Source organism: Xiphophorus maculatus, chromosome 15, assembly GCF_002775205.1.
Source record: "Xiphophorus maculatus strain JP 163 A chromosome 15, X_maculatus-5.0-male, whole genome shotgun sequence".
Classification (NCBI taxonomy): domain Eukaryota; kingdom Metazoa; phylum Chordata; class Actinopteri; order Cyprinodontiformes; family Poeciliidae; genus Xiphophorus; species Xiphophorus maculatus.
Window position 1 is genome coordinate 17,165,850 of NC_036457.1, and position 22,589 is coordinate 17,188,438.

The 22,589-nt window shown below is 39.7% G+C and overlaps 1 protein-coding gene across 1 annotated transcript in view; it reads right to left on the minus strand.

Moving 5' to 3' along the window:
- Positions 1 to 22,589, minus strand: part of atad2b (ATPase family, AAA domain containing 2B) — an 86,848-nt gene that overhangs the window by 60,083 nt on the left and 4,176 nt on the right. Inside the window, exons 2-22 of the mRNA XM_014468483.2 lie at positions 21,362 to 21,528; positions 21,168 to 21,199; positions 20,915 to 21,062; positions 20,594 to 20,693; positions 20,333 to 20,462; positions 19,150 to 19,302; positions 18,974 to 19,049; positions 18,756 to 18,857; positions 18,322 to 18,433; positions 17,451 to 17,566; positions 17,124 to 17,298; positions 16,792 to 16,880; positions 15,757 to 15,916; positions 14,530 to 14,620; positions 14,019 to 14,330; positions 12,605 to 12,755; positions 11,740 to 11,926; positions 11,416 to 11,601; positions 3,665 to 3,800; positions 1,746 to 1,939; positions 1,505 to 1,664 (exon numbers count right to left, since the gene is read on the minus strand). Coding sequence (XP_014323969.1) covers positions 1,505 to 1,664; positions 1,746 to 1,939; positions 3,665 to 3,800; positions 11,416 to 11,601; positions 11,740 to 11,926; positions 12,605 to 12,755; positions 14,019 to 14,330; positions 14,530 to 14,620; positions 15,757 to 15,916; positions 16,792 to 16,880; positions 17,124 to 17,298; positions 17,451 to 17,566; positions 18,322 to 18,433; positions 18,756 to 18,857; positions 18,974 to 19,049; positions 19,150 to 19,302; positions 20,333 to 20,462; positions 20,594 to 20,693; positions 20,915 to 21,062; positions 21,168 to 21,199; positions 21,362 to 21,528 — 2,977 coding nt within the window. The remainder of the gene's footprint in view (positions 1 to 1,504; positions 1,665 to 1,745; positions 1,940 to 3,664; positions 3,801 to 11,415; positions 11,602 to 11,739; positions 11,927 to 12,604; positions 12,756 to 14,018; positions 14,331 to 14,529; positions 14,621 to 15,756; positions 15,917 to 16,791; positions 16,881 to 17,123; positions 17,299 to 17,450; positions 17,567 to 18,321; positions 18,434 to 18,755; positions 18,858 to 18,973; positions 19,050 to 19,149; positions 19,303 to 20,332; positions 20,463 to 20,593; positions 20,694 to 20,914; positions 21,063 to 21,167; positions 21,200 to 21,361; positions 21,529 to 22,589) is intronic.

Here is a 22,589-nt window from a genome sequence, read left to right on the forward strand (position 1 = left end):
AATTTTAGTGTCTGGGAGCCGTGGCCATGAGTCGGTGCAGCCTGGTGGGATATTCTGATGGGATCAGTCTTAAACAAAAACAGGAGAATTTCACAGTATTGCACTCTTTTTCTGTTTTTATAGAAAAACAGACCAGGTAAACAGTCAAAATCCATACTAATCCTAAAAAATATCAAATAAAAATGACATTTATATAGGTTAAGAAGAAATTGTTTGTGGTAAAGGTAAATTCTTAATGTACTAAATAAGTGTAAAATCAGACACAATCTAACTGAATTCGCAGAAACACTACTTTATCTACTATTAAAGCCCAGACTAAAATTATTCAGATAAGAAATTGTTTTTTAAGCAATGATTCACCAAAGCAAAGTGAAAAATGGAGTGAGTGCTTCAACTTCTCTGTTTACAGTTCAACTCTCCTGTGCTGTATCCTTATGTGGTTTTTGGCCACGAAAGATTCCCCAAACAGCCAACATTGCAGCTTTGCCATCATATACAGCTGACTGACAACTCAACTAAACTCAATGTGGGAGGGGCTTAGAAACATAGCCTAACTGATGTCTGTCTCTTTTTGCTCTTCAAAAAATGGCCATGAACTCAGTCAATCAGTGATAACTGCTTGAAAAGCACCATATTTTGTGTCCGGATTACCGACTGCTGAAAGCCCAGATAGAAACACGATACAAGTGTTTCACGTCAGTCGATTTTGACAATCATTGATGAGTCTTTATGTTTTAAATACCTAAAATATTACCAAACCTGTGGTGTGGCTTTTCCTGTTTTGAGTGCGTTAGTTGATGCCGCCAACATTGCGCCGTTGGCTGCCTAAACCCCCCAGAATGCTGTGTGGTTCTGGATCAAAGTCCAGTAAAATTATTGATTATTATTATTATAATTATTCGATTATATTCTGTCAGATGTATAACCTATTGAGATTGATCAAATGTTTATTGTAATATATATTGTTATTCATTCATTCTCCAGCCCTCCTACAGTGCTTTGCAAAAATATTCCTACCCATTGAACTATGGTCCGTTATATAAGACTTTTATTTTGAAAACAAAACTGTTGTAAACATTATCATCTAAATGTGAAAAATTTCAAGCACTACCACTAAGTTATATGACAAGACTAAAATTTTAAATAGCTTTATAAGGAAATTTGTCAACATTATTAGACATAATTGGCTATACATTTCTGTGTATAAATCGGATCTCTTTACTTCTTCAAACAGAGCTGAATACGGAGCCTAAAACTGGCACCCAATACTAATGAAATCGTATGGTGTAGTGGAAAAAACGGTGGCTGGTTTATGGAGGCTTTTAGTTCTTAATGGAATCCGTCCGGGAATCATTTCCCAACCTGCCGACCCCGAACTCTCACTCTGCCCACTGAACACCAACTAAAGCACTAAAACCACGAAAATAAAAATCACTAAGTAAAAGCCACCCACAACACAAGTTCACTGGAAACGAGAGAGTGTGCACACAGTTTGCTTCCTTACCTCCAGGATCCTTGTCGGGATTGTATTCTAAAGCGTTGCTGCTGATGAGGTCAATGTCCGCCAGGAAGTCCTTGGCTGTCAAGTACTGATGGGTGTCGATCTTGGTCATGACAGTGGACAGGTCCATGGGCTGCCTAATCACCTCCAGGTAGTCCGACACCTAACAAGCATACGTAACGGGTCGTGTTGACCAAAGACAGGAAAGCGACACGACCTTTCTTGAGAACCGGTCCCACTTTACCTCCTCGATGTCAACCGGCTTGCTAAAAATGCTGAACCGTTTGTCGGTGGCCAGGCGCTTAGTCACGTCCCTGAGAAAGAGCCTGAGCTCCCGTAACGTGTTGTCTTCCTGTTCAGCTAGGCGGCGCTGTTCCTCCGCCGATAGGACCCGAGGGGCCGGCGTCTCTGCCACCGCTAGCACCTCTTCGCACCTCTCTGCAAAAACAGCGGAGAATAAATGACGCCGGACTTTTCTGATCAACTTTTAAAACGTTAGATTTAACTAAGCTGTAGCCAAAGGCATACGCAGGGTTCTCAAACCTTTTAGAACTTACATTTTCTAAAAATCCACAGTTACTGGTTTAAATTGTAAATGCAAACGTTCACATTTGAAACGGCGGCCAGGCTTTAAAATATTGAACCAGAGGAAAAGGAGACTGTAGAAGGATGGACAGAGTAGCAATAAGCCGACAGATGAAGGACCGTTTTAGGGAGATCCAAAAGGCGATTGAAGGTTGAAGTGACAGACAGATGAATAGTTTGCATTTTAAAGTACACTTTCTAATATCAAAGCGGATTCTCAATCACTCCATAATTACAAGTAAAAGTTCCTGTTCGACCCACTTTAGTCAAACTTTGCGGAAGTGTGAATGCGTAACTGAACTCTGGTGCGAACCAAGAAAGAACACTGAGGTCTGCCTAAACACCGAGGTTTTGGTTTGGTTAAAGTGAACTCTGGCCTGCCAAGACAACCAGAGACCGCTCTAAAAGCATGAAGCGGACAGGAGTGCAGGGCATTCTGGGTAAATACAACCAAAACAAATTTATGTGTCTAGTGGAAGAAACAGCTTGTTGTTTTTTTTTTTACCAAGGATAAAAGAGAAATCTAAAAATCATTCCAGTTTTGTTTACATTTTGTGAAGAAGGAAGTTGCGCTCATGTCTTCTTCATTTCATTTACTCCAGTGTTTCAAAGGGTTTTGCTCCGTTTGACACAGTGCAGTGTGAAAGCTGAAAATGTAACAAAATGCAACAAATATTGCAACTTCGACTCCCGATCGAAACAAATCTAGCGAACCATCATGTGTGAAAACACCCTAAATCTAACCTGAGGAAAAAATTAATTTTAAAAGGATTTCAGACAAACTGAAGAAGAAGAAAAAAAGCCACATGTACATTTTACAAACACTCATTTTGAAATTCACTGAGGAATATCCCCCAGCCAATGGCACAGTGATAGAGAATTTTAAACAGATATCCCCCCCCTCCACCTCTCCTAAAATACGAACGCTTGCCCAAGGCACCTGCCGGCATCGTTAGGACAAGTCTTCTACCCCTACGGGCATTTCACTCAGTAGCAGCAGTCCTGATTCTAATTACGGCTAATCGCGACTGGGTCGTCTCTCAGCAATTTCATGCCATACTTTTTTTTTTCCTTATTCTGTTCGCCTCTCCTGTGGAGGTCTCTACCTCAGTGAGGTAGAGACCCCTGCAGAGCACAGAGCAGGTATAGCCGGGTAACCCTGCTTTGTGTCAGTGTGACACTGGCAGATGAAGACAGGCCACCATTTCCATTTGAAAGCCTCGTAGGACGGTGCTCTGGAAGTGGAACAGAGACGTGAGGGAGCAGTGGGATAACGGTGGACGGTCACCGGAAAGCGGAAAAGCCCGATTCTGCTGTAAGTGGGAAGCAGACATGTCTACTTCCTAGAGAAATGAGAACCCGACAAATCAAGTTAAAGCAAAAATAAAACACAGAACCACATCAAATCGAACGGTTTTCACTCTACAAACGGCCAGAAATAAAACTGCAAAACATAAAGGTTAAAAAACAGAACTGGAAGTAAGGAGAAGGCCAACAGTGCCCTCTAGGATCGACAGCGGAGATCAGCTGCATCTGCCGCGCCTGGCATGAGAACGTGTTAATAAAAACATCAAGTACCTGAGTTCCTGGGTCGAGGAGGAGACCTGGCTGCCTGAACCAGCAGCAAATCAGAGAAAAAGCTCCTCCTCTCCTGATCTCCTGGAGGGCACAGCGATACCACCTCCCCGTAGGTCCTCTGAAATATACTTTTTACCTGTAATTAATGCAGACAAACACAGAAAGTAATGTTTTTACAGGAAAAACACAAGTTGTCCAATTCTATTCCTATCAAACTCTAAGAGCAAAAAAAAAGGTTCATATTTCAAGTATAAGAAAAGCACAGCTGAATCAGTGCCAAATCGTGTAAATTATGCATAAGACATTCAAAAAGTGTTCTCCATGCTGCAGGTAAGTATTTCACTCATGATAAAAGGCTGCAGGGGGCAGACAGAGGAAAGATAGCAGAAATCTGTGAATATATACATGGATTTTCTTTTAAAAAAAGGAGAAAGAGAGAGAGAGCACAAGAGACAGAGTTTAAGCTAAAAAATAAATGGTCATTTCTGTCTGCTTTTCTTTTTTTTTTTTACCCCTCCAGGGGGTCTTTTGTGGGCTCTAGTGTCCCTTATATGACAGTGGGCTGACAGGAAATGGGGAAGGAGAGGGGGGAAGAACCCGCGACGGCCACGTCGAGGACTCAAGGCCTCCAAATATAGGTCGCGCTAACCACTACGCCACCACGGCACGCCCCTCCGTCTGCTTTTTACGAAAGATTATTAGGGCCACCGAAAAAAGAAAAAAAAAAGAATTCTGACTTTAATCTCAGAATTCTGACTTTAATCTCAGAATTCTTTTTTTTTTTTTTTTTTTTTTTTTTTGGTGGCCCTAATAATCTTCTGTAGCTTTTAAAGGAAAACAGGGCAGAATCTCAAACCGTTGGAAAAATGCGTAGCTTATCTAAATAAAAAAAAAAAAGAAGAAGAAGAAAGAAATGAAATCATGCAGGGCAGAGTTTTGAAAAGATCAAGTTTGATTTTTTTTTTTTTTTAGAATTACTCCACATTTCACTGAGGCAAAATCCACCTTGGTGCTGGCAGACACTTTCGCCATACAAACTAAATCCGATCCATTTTTGGGGGGGAAATAAATTATATTCAAACTTTTTTTTCCTTCAAATTATTATTTTTTGTGTGTCTTTTTTCGCAACGCTTAAAACTGCAAGAAGGGTGCATTTGTTAAGGATTTTGCTTCTGCGGTGTTCCCAAGAATGGCCGTGATGGTTCACCAACACTAACATTTACTAATAACACTCCTAGAGAGCGTGAAACTGTAAATCACGCTCTGTAAATCACGTGAGTTGTGCGCCTCCCAGCTGGGAGTTATGTTTGCTTTCAACAAATTTTAGAGCATTACGTTTTCACTGCGAAATCATCGTCTAAATGAAACAGCAGAGAAAAGGGACAGAAACAAAAGGAACCTTGATTTACACAAGGGGTCGTTTTCACACATCCCAGTTCAATTCGGTGATAAGAGCTCAAGGTAACTCCTCCCCAGAGGCTGCTGCTGCTGACTAAGCACCAACTTTCTCCCCCCTCCCCATCTGTTATCCTCATCGATCCTCACCGGGATTCGTGGCATGTTTGTTCTCACCATCCTGCTGTTTGTCTCTTCTTTTTTTTTTTTTTTTTTTTTGCCCTCTGGAGGTAAGGTAGAATTGGTAAAATAGCAGCAGAGGATAAAAAATAAATAAATAAAAGACAGCAAGAGGAATCAGAGACGGCTCTAGTGTGTGCAGCACGCAGCGGGCAGGTGTTTTCATCATCATAGAAAGCTGCAGGGGTGACAGCAACAGAATCATGCAAAGCAAAGACATGTTGATGGATTAAGCAAAAAAAAAAGAAAAGAAGATACCAAGGATTGAGATGAAGTTGCAAAGAAAGTTGCTGTTTTGGTGAAGAAGAAGTTTTTTGTTTGTTTTTTTCATTCCACTTGCACAATCAATTATACTGGAGCTTAATCGTTTAAAATGCTGCTGTGGCATGAATGTGAATTGGTTTGTCTCTGTCCCTCTGGATTCGCTCTAGACTAACTTTTTGTTCCTTATGTGTTTAACTTATTTTTTTTTGGTCTGTTACGCTCTTCACCATCTCTGATTGGTTTTTGCGCCACAATATAGGCCTAATGTGCGTCTGTCGTTGAACAGACGATGGTGATGGACTTTCAGTGTCAGAGTTTGGTTTGTGTTTTTGTTGTTTTTTTCCCTCAAACGATCGGTCACTCAAGTTTTGGTTTTTTTTTAGGTCCCACCATTGAGAAATTAGTTCAGGTGCGACCCAATTTATTGCCCAAAAACTGCTTTACTTACTAGAGAAGTAAAATGTCAGAAAAGCGTATCAAAAAATTCTCAGTCTGCATGTTTTCAATAGATTTTATATATGGAAACTGAGATTGCTAATGTAGAAGGGTTTTTTTTTTTTTGGTATCTGTGCTCATTTGTTCATATGTTTTGCTGCTCAGAGACCAACCCAGGAGGATTTGTTTTAATGTTAATTTAATTGGAAGATTCCATGCATCATTTCCAGGGTTTTTTTTTTTTTTTGTTTGTTTGATTTTTTTTAGAAGAAGAAAATGTGGCCTTTAACATCACAGATCATCTTTCATACAAAACTGTAAGCATTAGTCATGTGGCATTGACTTCAGAATCTCAGAAAACATCTGAGGTTTATGTTTGCTGTCGTCTTACAAATTTCTGAAGAATTTTCAGAATTTTGTATTATAAATACAATAATTTTTTTATCTCGAAAAAAAAAATTTTCTTCTGGGTTTTTTTTTTTTTTTTATATAAATATGTGACATTAATCTAGAGGTTTGTAGAGTTTTGTTGGAGAAATGCTCTCCTGTGAAGTCAGTTTTTTTGTTGTTTTTTTTTATCTCCACTGTAGATGTTGCTGCCATAAAACTAAATTTGTCAGAGTTATGTTGTTTGTTTTTCTTTTGGGTTTTTTGTTAGTTTTTTAGATAATTTAACGATAGGTAGTATACAAAGAACTTGTTTTAAAGATTAAATTATATGATTACTCTTTCCAAATGCTCTCATCTTTTCTTCAGTGTTCTTTGGAAACACTAATTTTAATCACTTGTGTCCCCTCCCTTTGTATCCCGCGTCCAATTTGTAAACATAGAAATAAGGCAGCGAGAACGACGTCTCTTCTCCAAATGCGGCAAGAGGCGAAGACTTCAGCAAAGCTTTCACACAATCCAGCACTTTCTGTACTGCCATGTGGAAACTGCAAGTGCGTCAGACACTGACAGCTGACAGTGAGTGAAGAGAAAGCTACTTGTTTGAAACCAAAACACAGTGTGCTTGTTAGGGGTTGGATTTCATGCCCCCTGGGCCCAACAATTCCTTCATGACCATAATCAATCAGACTTCTCTGTACGCCTCGCAGAGATGCTGCAACAGTTTGCGCTTTGCAGAAAGTGTGTGGACCTGGAGTCTTCTCCATCACTGCCTTCTCAAGCCCCCTCCATACCCCTCTTATATGATTTTATTTGCCTTTCAGGCCATATTTTGGCTTAACGTTATTGAGTAGTATTGCTGGAAAGTGTTTGCGTTCCCCAACACTGACTCCGCAGAGCTCTGAAACCGTGAAGAGAGTCGGAACCAAAAACAAAATAAAAAGAAATAAAAACTGATCCCATGGAGGTATGTTTTTGGCAGAAAAAATGGAGACCAGAAACACAGGAAGAATTATGTGTTCCAACTTCAAAATAGATGAAAATTCACGAGAGAAAAAAAAAAACTGTGGGAGAAAATTTCTAGGCTGAGTAAGATGCATTTTTCTAGCATTCTTCTGAGACCAAGCCACAAAAAAAAAAAAAAAAAACAAAGCTACTGGATCTGGACATCCGAAAAAAAATATCAGATTTGTTTCAAAACATCTCCATCTCCCTGCACACAACTCTGTAAGCTGAAGAAAAAAAAAGGAATTCCATTTGTTCTGATTTTGATAACTCTACAAAACATTGTAGTATCTAAATGTCTAAATGTTTTCTGAATGAAGTGGTCAGCAATTTTTTTTTTTGTACCTAATGTGTAAAAAACATTAAGTGGAGAAAAGGGCAGCAGAGAGAGCGAAAACAAAACCACCCTGCATTTTAACCAAGATGTCTGCTTGGACAAACGGTATTTTCGATGGCACCCTGAGACAAAGCCGCAGTTTATTTACGCTGCGAGTGAGAGAGACTTTCAGCAGATAACAGGAAGGCTGACTGCAGAACAGCAAATGTGTTATGTTTTATTCATTTGAGCCTTCAACCTCTCCCTGTCAGAGAACATGCTGGATTTGGAAACGATGGCTGTCTTTTGGGAAATCTCCACGGTAAGGATCCACATTCTCCAGGGAGAAGACACAGGAAAATGCTGTTTTCCAAAAGCCGGTTGATAATATAAGAAGCCAACGACAGCTTAAAATGTCAACTCCTTGTTAAGTCTTTGTTTTAAAATAGCAAAATGCTTATTTAGGGCAACTACGCTCGAAGAAATATGGTGTGATGTTTCCCCCTTACATCTAATGTAAATAGTTAACGCTTATGGCAGAAAGACGTGAAAAAAATGTATTTCCTTTTTCATCTTCTTCAATTATAAGTCTTAAAGAAGCTAAATTCTGAGATGTAAATCTCCATGTTACCATGTGTCCTGAACCACTTGAAGGGTGTGTTGACGTTTGTTTTTCACGTAATTGACCAAGGCAGTCAACCTGGTGTTTCTGTCAGCCTCGGTGTCTTTATTATTTATTTCCCATTGGCTGTTATGCTCCTAATGACAGTGACTGAACAAATTAAAATAGTTTTAACATGTCTGACCAGGCCTGCGAAGCTATTGGTGTATTTCAGTGTGCCGTGCTGGTGCAGAGTTATCAAATAAATTTGTAATTCAGTACAATTATATATGTTTTTTTTTAAAAAAAAAAACAAAAAAATAAAACATTTTAAGTCAAGTCAGCGCCGTTTCTCTGTATTGGATCGATACAGGCTGATACTAAATCTCAAATATCGGTATCGGAAGTGAAAAAAATGAATCTGCGCATCTCTCGTTTCATGCACTTTCTTAAGAAAAATAAAAAAGAAGAGGCAAATCCACCCAACAGCTATTTGCCTTCTACAAGCTTCTGATCATGTATGACTTACACTTGTTTTCCCTTCTCTTCCATATCAAAAATAAAAGTGCTAAAAATATAACACAGTGTCTCTCCAGCTACAGCTACCACATCACGATTAATATATTTTCATTTTATTGCGCTATAACAGAAATAAAGCTCCGTCTGAGCAGAATGGACAGCTGCTCAGGGAAGCAGGGCGGCCACAGAGCTGGACCCCAGCCCGTAGAGTCCATTTGGTTCTGGAGGGACGCTGCCCGCTTCCCTGCTGCGGTTTGGAGCTGAGGAAGCAGCTGTCACTGTGTTCTCAACGCTGGAGAGTAAAACAACCAAAATGGCCATTTTGGTTCAAAACATGTTCCACAGAGGCGTGTCAATGACAGGAACATGTCCACAGTGGAACTGCTGCACTCCTCGATTTATTGGGTTCAAAAACAAAAGGAAAATTGCTGAAAAATAAAATTCAGAAAGTTCTGCAGCCCTCGATTCAATGATTCCAAGCATTAAATATTCCAGTTCTAGGCTCCAAAAAAAAAAAAAAACAGCATGTAGAAACACTTGCATCATAGCACTGCTGTGCTCATCTAACCTTTAAAAAGTCTCAACCGAATGTTGATTTTCACTAAACAGCCTGAAGTTTAATTGAGAACTTGAAATCAGCAGCAGCCGCTGATTATATACAAACACTATTATTTTAATTACAATAAATTACTTATGCTTGGCTCAGTATGGATGCAAAATGATTGAGAAGAATTATTGGGCCAATGTGTGAGAGCCAGCAGAAAAACAACCAGGTTGACGGAAAATGTGCAGAAGTATAAAAGAGAAGCAGGGTTGGGCCATTATTAGGGTGCTGGATATATACTAAAAAAAACTATTCAAAAGATTTTTAATGATGCAATAATTGCTCACCGAAGTATTTCGAGTATAATGACAGTTTGCGTACTGATAGGACATTCAGTTTGATGAAATGGAGTCTCACTGTTTAACTTTTTGCACTGGTGCGCCTAGAGTTCGTAAAAGACAAAACACCGACTAAAACATCTTCGCACGACAGAGCATTAGGGCCATTCTGATAAAAAAATAAATAAATAAATATAATTATGAGAATAAAATCATAAGATGATAATAATAAAGTCATAATATTACGAGAACAAATTAAGAATATCACGAGAATAAAGTCGAAATAACATGAGAACAGAATAAAGTCACAATATTTTGAGAATAAAGTCCTAACTTTATAGCTATTCTCGTAATACTACGACTTTAATCTTGTATTATTTTGACTTTGTTTTCATAATATTAAGGCTTTCGTCTTGTAATTCTATGACTTTATGCTCGTAATTTAGTTTTTTTTTAAATTATTTTCTTAGCGTGTCTCTAATACTCTATTGTATGTTCAAACTTCCAAGAATCCTAACAAAAACATGATTTTCTACATAAGGCTTAGACAAACCATCCCCAAATAAATACTTTCAGATCAAGTTTTAGATTAGAGTTGTCTGTATCTGTAAAACCAAAATCTTATTAAAATATTTCAATGATGTGTAAGAAAAAAATGGGCATTGTGAAAAGTACAAAAGAAGCATAAAAGGAGCCATGAAAAACACACATAAAACAGTTCAAACTAGAACTGAGAGGTTAATGAGGAGAACCCCTTCAATCCTTATCGGTCAAAAACATAAAGAATCCCCCCCGACAGCCTAAGTTAGCTTGGACCTGGGTTCGGGGGTTAAAGGCCTTGCCAAAACACCAGGCGCACAGGAACGCACCGCGACAAAAACAGACAGGAGGCCTGCAACCTGCCTGAGCATTTCTATACAGAGTACGTGGCTTAGGGTCAAGATTTCAGGCTGCCAAACCTCAGACCTAATTAAACGGCTTCTGTTGCCTGACCAGAGATGACCTTGTTTTGTACCATTTCTGCAACTGAACCTTTTCCTTGCACACCAACACAGCAGGCGGCCTGACTCTGTTTATGTTTTCAGGAAGAAAAAACACAAACAATAAACCAAAGAAGAGATGAGAGAAAAGGGGCAACGGGGTATTGCTAGAAAATGATATTACGATATTTTTTTTATAAATACCTCAATAACGATATCACAGACTATATTCCACATTTTGTGCTGTTTCTCTCTTTTTCTTTTCTTTTTCTTTTTTGGATTTGGCCAAATAATTATGTACGCTCAAAACTGAGTTGATTTTTAGAATAAAAAAATATATCCGTGCATAAACATGTACAAAATCAACACGTGTAGTGTGTCAAAGAAAATCTAAAATTAGATAAGTATAAATAAGTACAAACCAATTTTGGCCAAAAAAGAACTACCTGAAATCAGCAACCAATTGTAAATAAAAAATACTTGAATACACAAACGAAACAGACTGCTGTGGTTCAACATGAGTTTTGCAAGACGATCAAAAGCGTTTCCCCCTCGAGTTTTTTTAAAAACTCAAACATTGTGTGCACAACTAAGAATCTTGTTTTAAAAATAAAAGGAAATCCTCAACACCAAAATATGTCACATCAAAAATACTGCAACAAAGCAAAAGCACACTTCCTAAGGATCAGAAGCCTTATACATTTCCATTTCCTCCGGCCTCAACTGAAATAATATCCGTCAGTGTTTTCAATTTCCTGTCGACTCTCTGTTGTGCTTGTGTTCCTACCTCCTCTGACAGCTTGGAGTACTGAGTCTCGGCAGTTGCGAGGATGAGGACCGGGCTGAAGGAGGGCACATCGTTCAGCAGGGTGAGGAAGGTGCTCTTCACAGTGTCGCTCACCGTGTCCCACCACTCTGAGATATGAGGCATGTACACCACGCTGGGAACACTTCGACGGGCCTCACGGAAAACCTACAAACGGAGAACAAAGGCGGCTCAAACAGCGAAACGAAGCCGAAGTCCGTTGAGGCTAAACGTCAACAAATTTAACAAAAAAAAACACCTATATTTTCCAGGTTGAGATTGTTTTTTTTTTTGGGATTTTTTTACCTGAGCGCAGGACTCCTCCGGCGTCTTGGCGCTGACGGAGTACAAGGTGGGCAAGTCCAGGCGGTGCACTGGTAGCTTGTCTAGGTGGTGGAGCAAGGCAGGAGCCAAGTGGGAGCTTTGTCCAGAACCCGGGGCCCCTGCCAGCAGCATGCGGGGCCGGTACGCTGTGGGCTGCTGAAGTGAAGAGCTGCAAGCAACATGACATTGTCAAGTTTCTGCAGCAACTCAGGAAAACAGAGCAACCTACTGCAGACGTCTAGGTCTTTTTTTCTTACTAAACAGAAGTATTTACACGTCTTCAATAGGGTTGGGCATTTATTGTAGCTTTTATCATGTATTGTGAAAAATTTCTTATTAGAATTTTGATACATCGTCTTGATAAATTTCAGTTATTGTTAATAAAAAATATGTAAACTGACAGTATGATTGGAAATTTTATATTTGCTATTTTCTCGACTTTTTGCATCAAATAAGTAACCTGAAAATATGATTAAGTGCATAAAAAGTATTTTTGCAAGAGTCTGTATATGCATATTAAATTTGAAATTAAAGGTCTTCTTGTTAGAAGCATATCAAAGCGAGTTTTGATTTTTCGTGTTTAAGCCTTTCATAACTGGCTGTTTAATATTTAAGCTTCATGTCTTTTCACGTACAGCGGGAGACTCAAATGATAAACATAAAAATGTCTCGAGTCAGTCCCGAACATGCCACGCTGCTTGTTTTTAAGACAGGAGAATAAACAAACTTCTTCCCCATCAGTGCAGCTTTCACCGTTCGTGACAATTACAGCAGATGCCCAATTTAAAAAAAAAAAAAAAAAAAGCAAATAAAGATGTATTAGCAAAGTCGTTCTCGTCAAACTCACGAGGAGAAGTGGAGGAAGGGTCTGTGCATTGCAGAAGAGGAGAGGTGACTCTTTGGGCATGCAGAAGGCGGAACTTCGTAAATGGAGGCGGAGCCATCCTCATTGTCATCGTCGCTGTAAAACTCCTCTTCCAGCAGTTGATTGTCACCGGCTGTCATAGAGAAGAACGCCGCTTAAAGAACCGTTGGTGTGCAGTAAACACACTTTTACAAGCCTTATTTACCACCAAAGGTTTGCTGCTACAAGCGCTTTTCATTAGACGAGCTCTAACTTTGACATTAACAAAGACTTTTAATTCAAAGTGGTGTCTAGAGATATAAACATCCTCGAAAAGCAAATGCTGCGCAAGGCGTTTGTGCCATTTTTAGGGCTGACGCGTTTCATTGGATTAATCGATTATCAAAATCGTCAACTAATTTGGTAAACGATTAATGCGTCTAAGATTAAAAAAAAAAACATTTGTCTGTAAATCTGTTTAGGCTCACTAAAGGAATGCTATGTTATTGCATTGTAGGCAATCAAATGCTCATTTTCTTACTTAAAAAAATTCAGATTAAGATTTATTCATGTTCAAAATGGGCAATTAATGTTACAGTAAGTACAACAACTAAAAGACAAAGTATCAAAAGTTTAAAAAAAATAATAATTAAAAAAAAAACTATAATAAAACATACCAAAAAATGCATCAAATATAAATCAATACATAATGGGATAAGTACAGCAGTGTCTATCATTGTCGACCGACAGCTGCTACAAACATCTGGGATGTATGGAACAAACAGATGCGAGTCCCCGTACTTTGTCCTGACATTAAAAAGAGAAATAGCTGTAGGAACAACGGAGTGGTTGTACCTATTACTAAATGATTGAATTATTTGTTTATTTTTATTTTTTTTGCATTTATTATATTGTATGAAAAAGGATTAAATGGTTAAATGAAAAATAGGCAGAATGTGCCAATTTTTTTCATCCGATAATTGATTAATTGTCTGACTAACCGAGGACTAAAATAATCGGCAGTTGCAGCCGCAGCCATGTTTTGGTGCAACAAGTTCAACTTCCTGAAGAAACGACTCCCAGCTGGTGAAGTTTTCCATTAAGCCTAATCTGCTGTAAATGCCCCTTTGTGGACGTGGGGCGGAGGGGTTTGGGGGTTGAGAGTTACTGTGCACACACAATGATGAGGCTTTCCGTCTCCACGGCACCACCTTTAGAGGGAAGTGAGGCGAACGCGCACACAATATGATCAGAGTGGGAGGGCGATACAAAGAGCTGTGGTAATAAGGTTGGGAAAACGGAGATAATCAAATCCAACAACACGCCGACGGGAAACCCAAGCGACGACTGAGAGGGGCGGCGAGAGAAAATGAGGCGCTATAGGAGGAGCGCAGCTTCAAAAATTGCCCGTTCTTACCGTGCAGGTTGTCCCTGTCAGTACACTGAGCGTGGGGGAAGACTCTCAGAAGAGTTTTCAGCACCGAGGAGAAGGAGCAGCCCAACAGGGGCCTGAGGGTGGGGGACAGGGCCCGGCCCGCGGGAGCCAGGGCCCTCTGGGAGGCCGGGACAATCGTCCTCATTGCCTTGCTGAAGTCGCCGGGCCCAAGGACGATGGACGCCACGTCCAGCTTCAGTTTGACACTGCTGCCGTAGATCTGCGGGTATCGGCGGCGCAACGCCATCAAGGCTGCCTCTGTGCAAAGTGCTTTGATGTCAGCACCACAATAGCCTGGAAGAAAAGGTGCATAAACAGTCAATTATTCCCTCTCCCTCTCGTATTTTGGTTTGATTACACCGCCTGACTGCTCCAGCGTCAGTTTGATGAAATTCTATAATGCGCTCTGCAGATCTATGTTAACCCTGGGCGTTTTTATATTGGCATCGGCACTCCAGACAACATACTGCTTCGTATTATGAGTGACTCTTACCGACACATTTTTCTGCAAGTTCATTCAGAAATGGCTCAGATAGTTTGGGGTCCCAGTCCCGCGTGTGGATCTCCAGAATCTGCTTTCTGGCCTTAAGTCAGGACAAAAAAAAAAAAAAACAGCAGCGGTGATTAAATACAGCAAAGCAAAGCAAATCCATCTTATTGTCAAAAAGTAAAAGCATCTCCTAATGACTGACAAATGCACAGCAGCATCAAACCTAAAATTTGGAGAGGTATGGCACGGTTTAAAGAAAAATGAACCCCAAACTAGAGAAAGAGTTACGTTTTTGAATTTTAGAAATATCTACTCCAATGATTCTCAAAGCAGCAGAAAATATTTTTTAGCAAGTTTCGTCCCGACAGGCTGGAATGGAACCAGACAGAAAACATCAAGTGAGCTCAGTTATCAACAAGTTATATGAAAACAGAGAGGAAGAGGAACGTATACATAAAATTAGCATTATTTTGGTTGATTTTGAAATCAGCATTGTTCAAACAAACAAACAAACACCTTTTTTGAACTTGAAATGTGAATTGTCATAAAAAAAATAAAATAAAATAAAAATTCCAACCCCTGTTGGACCTTTAGATTAAATTAATACCTTAAATTAAAGTTCAATGAGTAGGGAAAGAAAAGTTTTCTTTTTAAGGGCTCTTTACAGTTTGTTTTAAAGGGCTAATATGTATTTAAAAAATTATGTAAACAAATAAAATTATCAACAAAATGTCCAACAATCTCAGGAACAAGTACTAAAAAAAGATATAAATGACAAGATGTAATAAAAATCACAAAACTGAAACAAATTTACAGAAGAAATTAAAATACATTTTAAGATGTTGCAACAACAAAACCTGAGTACAAATTATTCCTGTTCCCACACAAAAACTAACCGACTTGTCCTCTCCTTTTTCTGCCAATTTCACACTTGTTGACTTTTCAAAACCGGGGTGCAAGCACGCATCATTTGCCAAAATCTAACAGCATGTATGCAATTTGGAACACCTCAAAATACTTAAAAGAACAATCTTCTTTTTTTTTTTGTCTGTCCCATTGTTTTTCTTATAAATAAAATTGTAGCTGAGTCATAAATGCAAAGGTCTAACAAAGACTGTGAAATGCTGAGTTACACATCTTGTGTGCTTCCTCCCCATTTGAGAAAACATCCAAGTAACAAAGAAAAGTGCAACCATTATTTGACAGCATCAAGTTTTGCTGCAGCCTCACCTTCTTGTCTGGCAAGCTGAAGAGAAACTCCCGGTCAAAGCGTCCAGGCCTCCTGAGTGCCGGGTCGATAGAGTCGAGTCTGTTTGTAGCACCAACGACAACTATCTCCCCGCGACTGTCCAGGCCGTCCATTAAGGCCAAGAGCGTGGAGACAATAGAGCTGTGAACGGGGAATGAGAAGGAACTTAATGCAGAGTTATTGATCAGTCACTGGCTGTTCAGCTCCATCAAAACTACGCCTTCAAAGTATTTCCTTCGCATGGCAACTAGAGCGGATCTTTGCAGAGAATCAGCTATTTTCATTTAAATTACAATCCAAAATTAAAATGCTACATCACAGCACTCATTTCGGCCAAGTTCCACTAATTGATGTGACCGGTGACCGGACACTTGGACGTTCAATAATATTTTTTTAAAAAGTTGATTTTACATAAATCAACTCATTATTGTACAATCTTGGTTTTAAGTTATTAAAAGCCATGTTTTACAGCAACTGCAATCACACAAACTCCTAATGTAAATAACTCACAGCAGAAATCGAGGAAAAATATTTTAATGCAGATTATCATAGTTTTTGATGGGAAATGAAACTCGGCTAAAATCTGTAATGAGAGCTCAAACCTTAAAAAAAAAAGCACACACACACACACTGAAAACCTGCCACAAAACTGATTGGTGGAGTTCTAATTTAAGTAAGTTTTTCAGAAAATTTGGCTGCAAATGACAATGACAAACAAATCGTTTTGCATTATATCCCCACTCCAGTCAAATGGTTCAGTAAAGAAAATAAATGACGCCGGTCACTTAAATGTTTGACGGATGCAGACAACTCATGTCGCTTTATATTCAGATTCAGATTTATTAAAATGATGAATTAATGTTACAGCAAGCATGTGAATATAAAAAGACATGCAAACTAAAAAGTATCAAAATATAAAAAGTACAAAAATAAATAAAAATAAACATAAAATGCACCAAGAAATATGGTACAGAGCCATTAAACTAAACAAAAAAACTACAAACTACTTGCTTTACCTGTGTATCTGGTCTTGCCTGCTGGAGCGAACCGGAGCCAAACCATCGATCTCATCGAAGAAAATAATTGATGGCCTCATCAGGTAAGCCTTGGGGGGGAAAAAAAGAGAAAACAAAAATCACACACAATAAAAAGGTGAAACTTTAGTACATATTTTTCATGAAAAATTGTTAAATAGTTTAGTTGGTTTTTTTGTGTGTGTATTGTATGGAGGTTTGTTTTGCTCAACAGCAGAAATGAATCCATGTGAGAACATCCAGAGAGACAGCTAAATGAGACTGCTGTGTTGTTGCTAGTCCATCCGAAATCAGAGTACAGAAAGGTAGCTGACCTGATCAAAGAGGAGGCGTAGCTGCCGTTCTGATTCTCCGACCCATTTGCTGAGGCAGTCGGCTCCTTTCCTCATGAAAAAAGCGACCTTCCTATCTCCCTGACTGCACTCGTTGGCAAGAGCCCGCGCAACCAGAGTCTTTCCTGTTCCTGGGGGTCCGTAGAACAAACACCCTCTAAAAAAAGGGGGTGGAGGGAGAAGAATACCAATTATTGTAGCTTTTTTTTTTTAAATAAATCTACTTCAGTTTCGTAAACTCCCTCCCCAATGTTCATTTCAACCAAAAAAAATAATGACTGAGCAATATTTTTTTGGAGTTCCTCTCACCTGGGAGGCTGAATCTTAAATTTTTCAAAGACCTCAGGATAGAGCAGAGGGAACACCACCATCTCCTTTAGAGACTGAATGTGATTGCTGAGGCCACCCACATTGTCAAACCTCACCTAAGAAAAAGACAAATATACATATTGCAACACATGGAAAAGTGAAAAAAAGTCAGTCACACATCTTGTTGCTTTACTAATCTCTAAAAACTAAAGAGTGGCTCATTTTTGTAACAGAAAACGCAGTCTATTGTAAAAGTATTTATGACCACCAATATGATCGATTTCTCAATGGGTTTTTTTTCAAGTTTTATTTGACAGACCGACTCAGTTGTACATAATTGTAAAGCGGAAGGAAAATGACAAATGGCTTTAAAAGAATAATAAAAAAAATGCATATATTTCAACCCCATTTTGTCAATCCTGTGTTGAATTCTGCAATAGAAAAAGACAGAAGATGTAATAATAAACTTCTTCCTTTATCTTCCCATAAAACCGACTACATTTTCTGTTCTCATTGAAGTAAAGCTCCCCCCACAGTCTCATGCTGCCACCACCGTGTGTTATGATGGGCATGGAGTGAGATGTAGAGTTCGTTTTTGTCTACAGAGTTTGCATGTCACGAGTAGACATTTTTATTTCATTAGAAATCAACCGTTACCAAAGTAACCAGGCCTGAAACTATATGCACACGGATTCCCCCCCATGTGTCGTTTCCCTTTCACTTCCCAATAATGTGGGTCAGGCTTGTGGTTGTACAATGACAAAATGTGAACAAAGTTTGGCCAACATTACAGTCAGAAGACTCTGCACGCCTCAGCACATTGAAACATCCACATTATAGCTGAGTTTGACTTGTTAGTGTTTCCACTCACCGAATTATCAAGGTTCATGGGGTCCACATCAGCCAAGCTGGTGCCCACTTTAACCCTGTCCCGCAGCACGCCGCTGGACAAGCTGTCAGGCGTCAGGTTTATGGGTAAACATCTGTTGAGATAAATCGCCTGTATTATTTTTTTTGTTTGTTTGTTTTTTGGGAGGTTTTTTTACCTCTGTAGGAAAAGTGTAACTAAAAATAACCGATCTGCTTGAAAGACGATTAGAGAAAAAAAAAAAACTTCAAATAAAATTTCCATATCTAAAGTTTTCACCGATTACAACCGTGGTTTGAAATATAACAGGACAAGAAAAAAACAGCAATCAAAACTCCAGCCTTCGACACAATGTGTTTTTGTTGCACTAAAATGAAAAATCACCGCACAGAGCAACGAAGATAAAAAGCTATGAGAAAGAAAGCGACGGTAGACACCTGTTCCTGGCCCGAGTCATGCTCTTGCTTTTCCTTCGCTCAAAGCGTTCTTCGTCAGATGATGAGGTGGTGTCACTGCTGTGGATGGCATGTTTCTTCACTCTGGGAAAAATGCAACAAACTTCATCTAATACTGCTTCATTTTAGTTTTATATTCATTTTAATGATACGCTGCTAAATATATTGAACTTATGTTGGAAAAAAAAATCCCAGCCCACCTAATATGGCTTCTTCTTGCTGGGGATCTGTGGGTGTCAAAAAGCGACGGGTTGCTCTGTTTTCTGTTCACAGGCTCTGGAAAGGCAAACACAACGCGACTGCCGGTTACACAACAAACCAGTTAGGCGACCAAAAATGAAAAAGCCGAGGTTCGAAAACGCGAAAGACTAAATACCGATCGGTGGCGCTTCGTATCTTTGCACCGTCTTCCGCTGCCTCAGGTTGTACGGCCTATCGTTTTCCTCCCCGGCCTCCTCAGCTTCATCCCCTTCGTCGTCTTCGTCGTCATCCTCTGCGTCCTCCTCCTCCTCCTCTTCGCCGTTCGACTCTGAAAGCATGAGGTGACGCTTACGAACTTCAAGTGAGAGACTGCACGCTCAAAAAGACAGAACAGCGAAAAGCCTGTTTCACACAGGATGATTCCACCTTATTGACTTTTTATGAGCGAAATCCAAAATGGTAACAATGCAAAAGCAAAACCTATTTCCACTGCAGTACCGTGGAAGTAGGTACAAGCAGATCTAGCCAAATTAAAGCATCACAAAACAAAGGTTGTCCGACAGTAGCACGGACAAAGCCTCTGTTACTTTTAAATTGATAGGATAGTAGAATTTTAGGACACAAAGCTATTAAACTAGAAACAAGATTTATAGATAAGACAAGGTTTTGTAAGTCCTGTAACAAAATACTGCCAGACATTGCAACTAGCTAATTTCTTTTCAAAATCTAAAAATATCTGAAATATTTTTCCACTGCTCACACGTTTTAACATACTTTACAACTTATTATATCTATTTCAGTGGTTAAAAACACAACGTCATACGACTGACACTTTGAGGCCTATTGACGCTGAAGTTAGCATCTGATTCAAGGTAAGAAATTTGGACTGAATTTAACCAGCTCTAGATGAGAATCTAAAACCCCTGACTCTAAGCTGAAATTACATTATTATATGAGTTCTGGGTCCGCTTTGCTTTATGTGAGAAAACCAGTGATGTCCCACTCAGAATTTTGTGGGGAGATTTAAAAGTTTTGATCCGCCGATGCTGGTCTCAACGAGTCAGACACAAAACGGTTTCCATTTTAAAAAGATTCTTACATTTTTGACTGCATGTATCCACACCTCGCTGGTTCTGAAAGTAGCTAACTTTGACAATTCTTCACTTCTTAACAACATTCACAGTGAAGACTGCTGCCGTCATACAATTTTGGTTCTGTAGTCTTTAATGCGTAGCTTCCACTGAGTGCTATTTTGCCTGTTTTTAATTGAAAAAAAAAAAGCAACCCATAAAACCTTTATGGCATTAATGCCGGGCTTAAAATTTGCAGTATTTCGAGAAGCAAAGCTTTGGATGTACCTTCCGTCCCTTCTTCCTCCTCCTCCTCTTCCTCATCCTTGCTCATGACTTTGTGGTGCGCAGGCATGTTGAAAGTGCTCCTACGCATCGATTTCCTGCGCTTCACCCGAGAATACATGTCCATATTTTCCTGAAAGAAGCAAAAAATAAATAAATAAATAAATAAATAAAAATAAAAACAAATGCAACCGCTTGTGTTCACGTTACAGTCTCGGTTTGTGCTTTTTCTTTTTGGGGTTTTTTGCTGCGAGCACCGCTCACCTCCTCCGTTTCTCCGTTCCACATGCGAAGTCGCTCCAGCTCACGGTTCTGCCTGATGCTGGTGATGTTGTCCATTTCCTGCAGGACGGCCTCGGCGGTGCTTCACACAGACAGACAAAGACAAACAGCGGATGGCAAACACTAAGCATATATAGGGCATAAATACAGCAAACAGCCCAGCCCTGAACTCAAAAGTTTTATTTCATGTTTTAAGTTTGCCATTCTTCACACGACACACAATGTGCTTGCGTTGCTATCATTCCCAGCTTCTCTGCTGTCTGACGCAGGATTTGCAAAGGCAAAAGTACGGCTTCCAGATACCTGTTGACCAGCTGGTCGAACAGCAGGCTCTGATTGAGGTGCTGGAATTGGCTCTTCCTCACCCGGCAGCTCCTCTTCAGCTCCACGTGGCCGTTCATTCGGGAGTGATCGGCCCCTCCGCTCTCCTCGCTCCTGTGATTCCTTTGCGCTGCAGCGTCGAAAGATTCAAAAGATTTGTTTATTTTCGTTATTTATTAGATTTTTTTTTTTCTCAATGCATGAAGCAGAAGAAAGAAAGAAAAAACAGAATTACCGTGTCCATTTTGCATTATGCGAGAAGACAGCCTGGTAAAAGAAAACATTAAGAAGAAAGTATGAGATTTGTTGAAGATTGGAAGGGAGGAGGGCAAATAATAATTTGCGTTCTCGCTTTTAGGATTTCTACAAAAAGGCGGTTGGACGTTGAGCTGAAAATTAATTCACAATAAACAAATCCGAGCCACTGACCGGGTGCGGTAGGTTGGCAAGCCCCAGCTGACCCTCTGGCCCTTTGCCTGAGGGGACGGCGAAGTGTCACTGGAGCTTGGCTCGGAGGCCGTCTGCCGGCGCGTTCGTTTGGCAGGGGGTGCCAACCGTGGGCTGTTGGGACTGCTCGCATCACTGCTGGGCTCCTTCTGTTGTGCAAACACAGAGAAAAACAAAAGTTGAGCAGGAAGCAAAAGAGAGAGCACAAGGCTTGGAGGAACAACTTCAGGAAAAAGGGCTTAGAAAAGGAAGAATGCCAATTGTGTTGTCCTCACAACAAGTGACTGTGTGTAGCTAGACAGCCATCGAACAACTGAAGATCTTTTGCAAATTGATTTATTGTAGCTGAAACACAACAGCGGGGGAAAAATACATTACAAACTAAAACACTTGCTACATTCAAAATGGTTTTGTAACTGAAATGTAACAGAAAGAGAGATTACTAGCCAATGCACACATCTATTTACATTTTAGGAACCAAAGGGAAAAAAAAAAACATCAAAATGTCTCAGTGTCATCCGAGCAAATAAATACTTACAAAGCCAAAAGTTTTCAAAGGTAAAAATCGCAACAAGTCCATTGAGAGTGTTTGTGAGCTGGTTAATTTCTCCAAACTGCCTAAATTCTCGTTGACTAGGTAACCAGAGAAATATGGGCCAAAGACAGTTTGCTGCTTGGAGCGCTCACTCGATCATGTTCCGGCAAAAACAACATGGCGAAAATTGCTTACAACACACTGATCAAATTTCAAACCCAAAAGATTTTAACCATTCTCAGCATGAATTTAGTCATACAATTTGCCAACTGTGTACTCGTTTGTCAACTTGTTGAGGTAACTTATTTCCACTAAAAATAGATACACATCACACTCCCTGCTTAATACAATCACTTTACATCATTACAAAAGTTAACACAACCTACTCAAACATAGCAGGCCATTCAGCATGAAGGAAGTTTCACTCCGTCTCAGCAAGCAAAATAATAATAATCTCTTAAACTGGTGAAGGAACAATTTATCAGTCACCTCTTATCCAGTTCATGCTTTCTTATCTCTATTGGGAAATGCTACATTAGTAGCCCCATGGGCCGTTCGCTCCTGCTGACCCTGGTGTCCTTGACCAGGACTACGTCTCCTCCCCTGGCGTCAGGTCTGCTTTCAGTTCACTTTGTATGACTTTGTATGGTGGACAAATATTCTTTTCACCTTTTC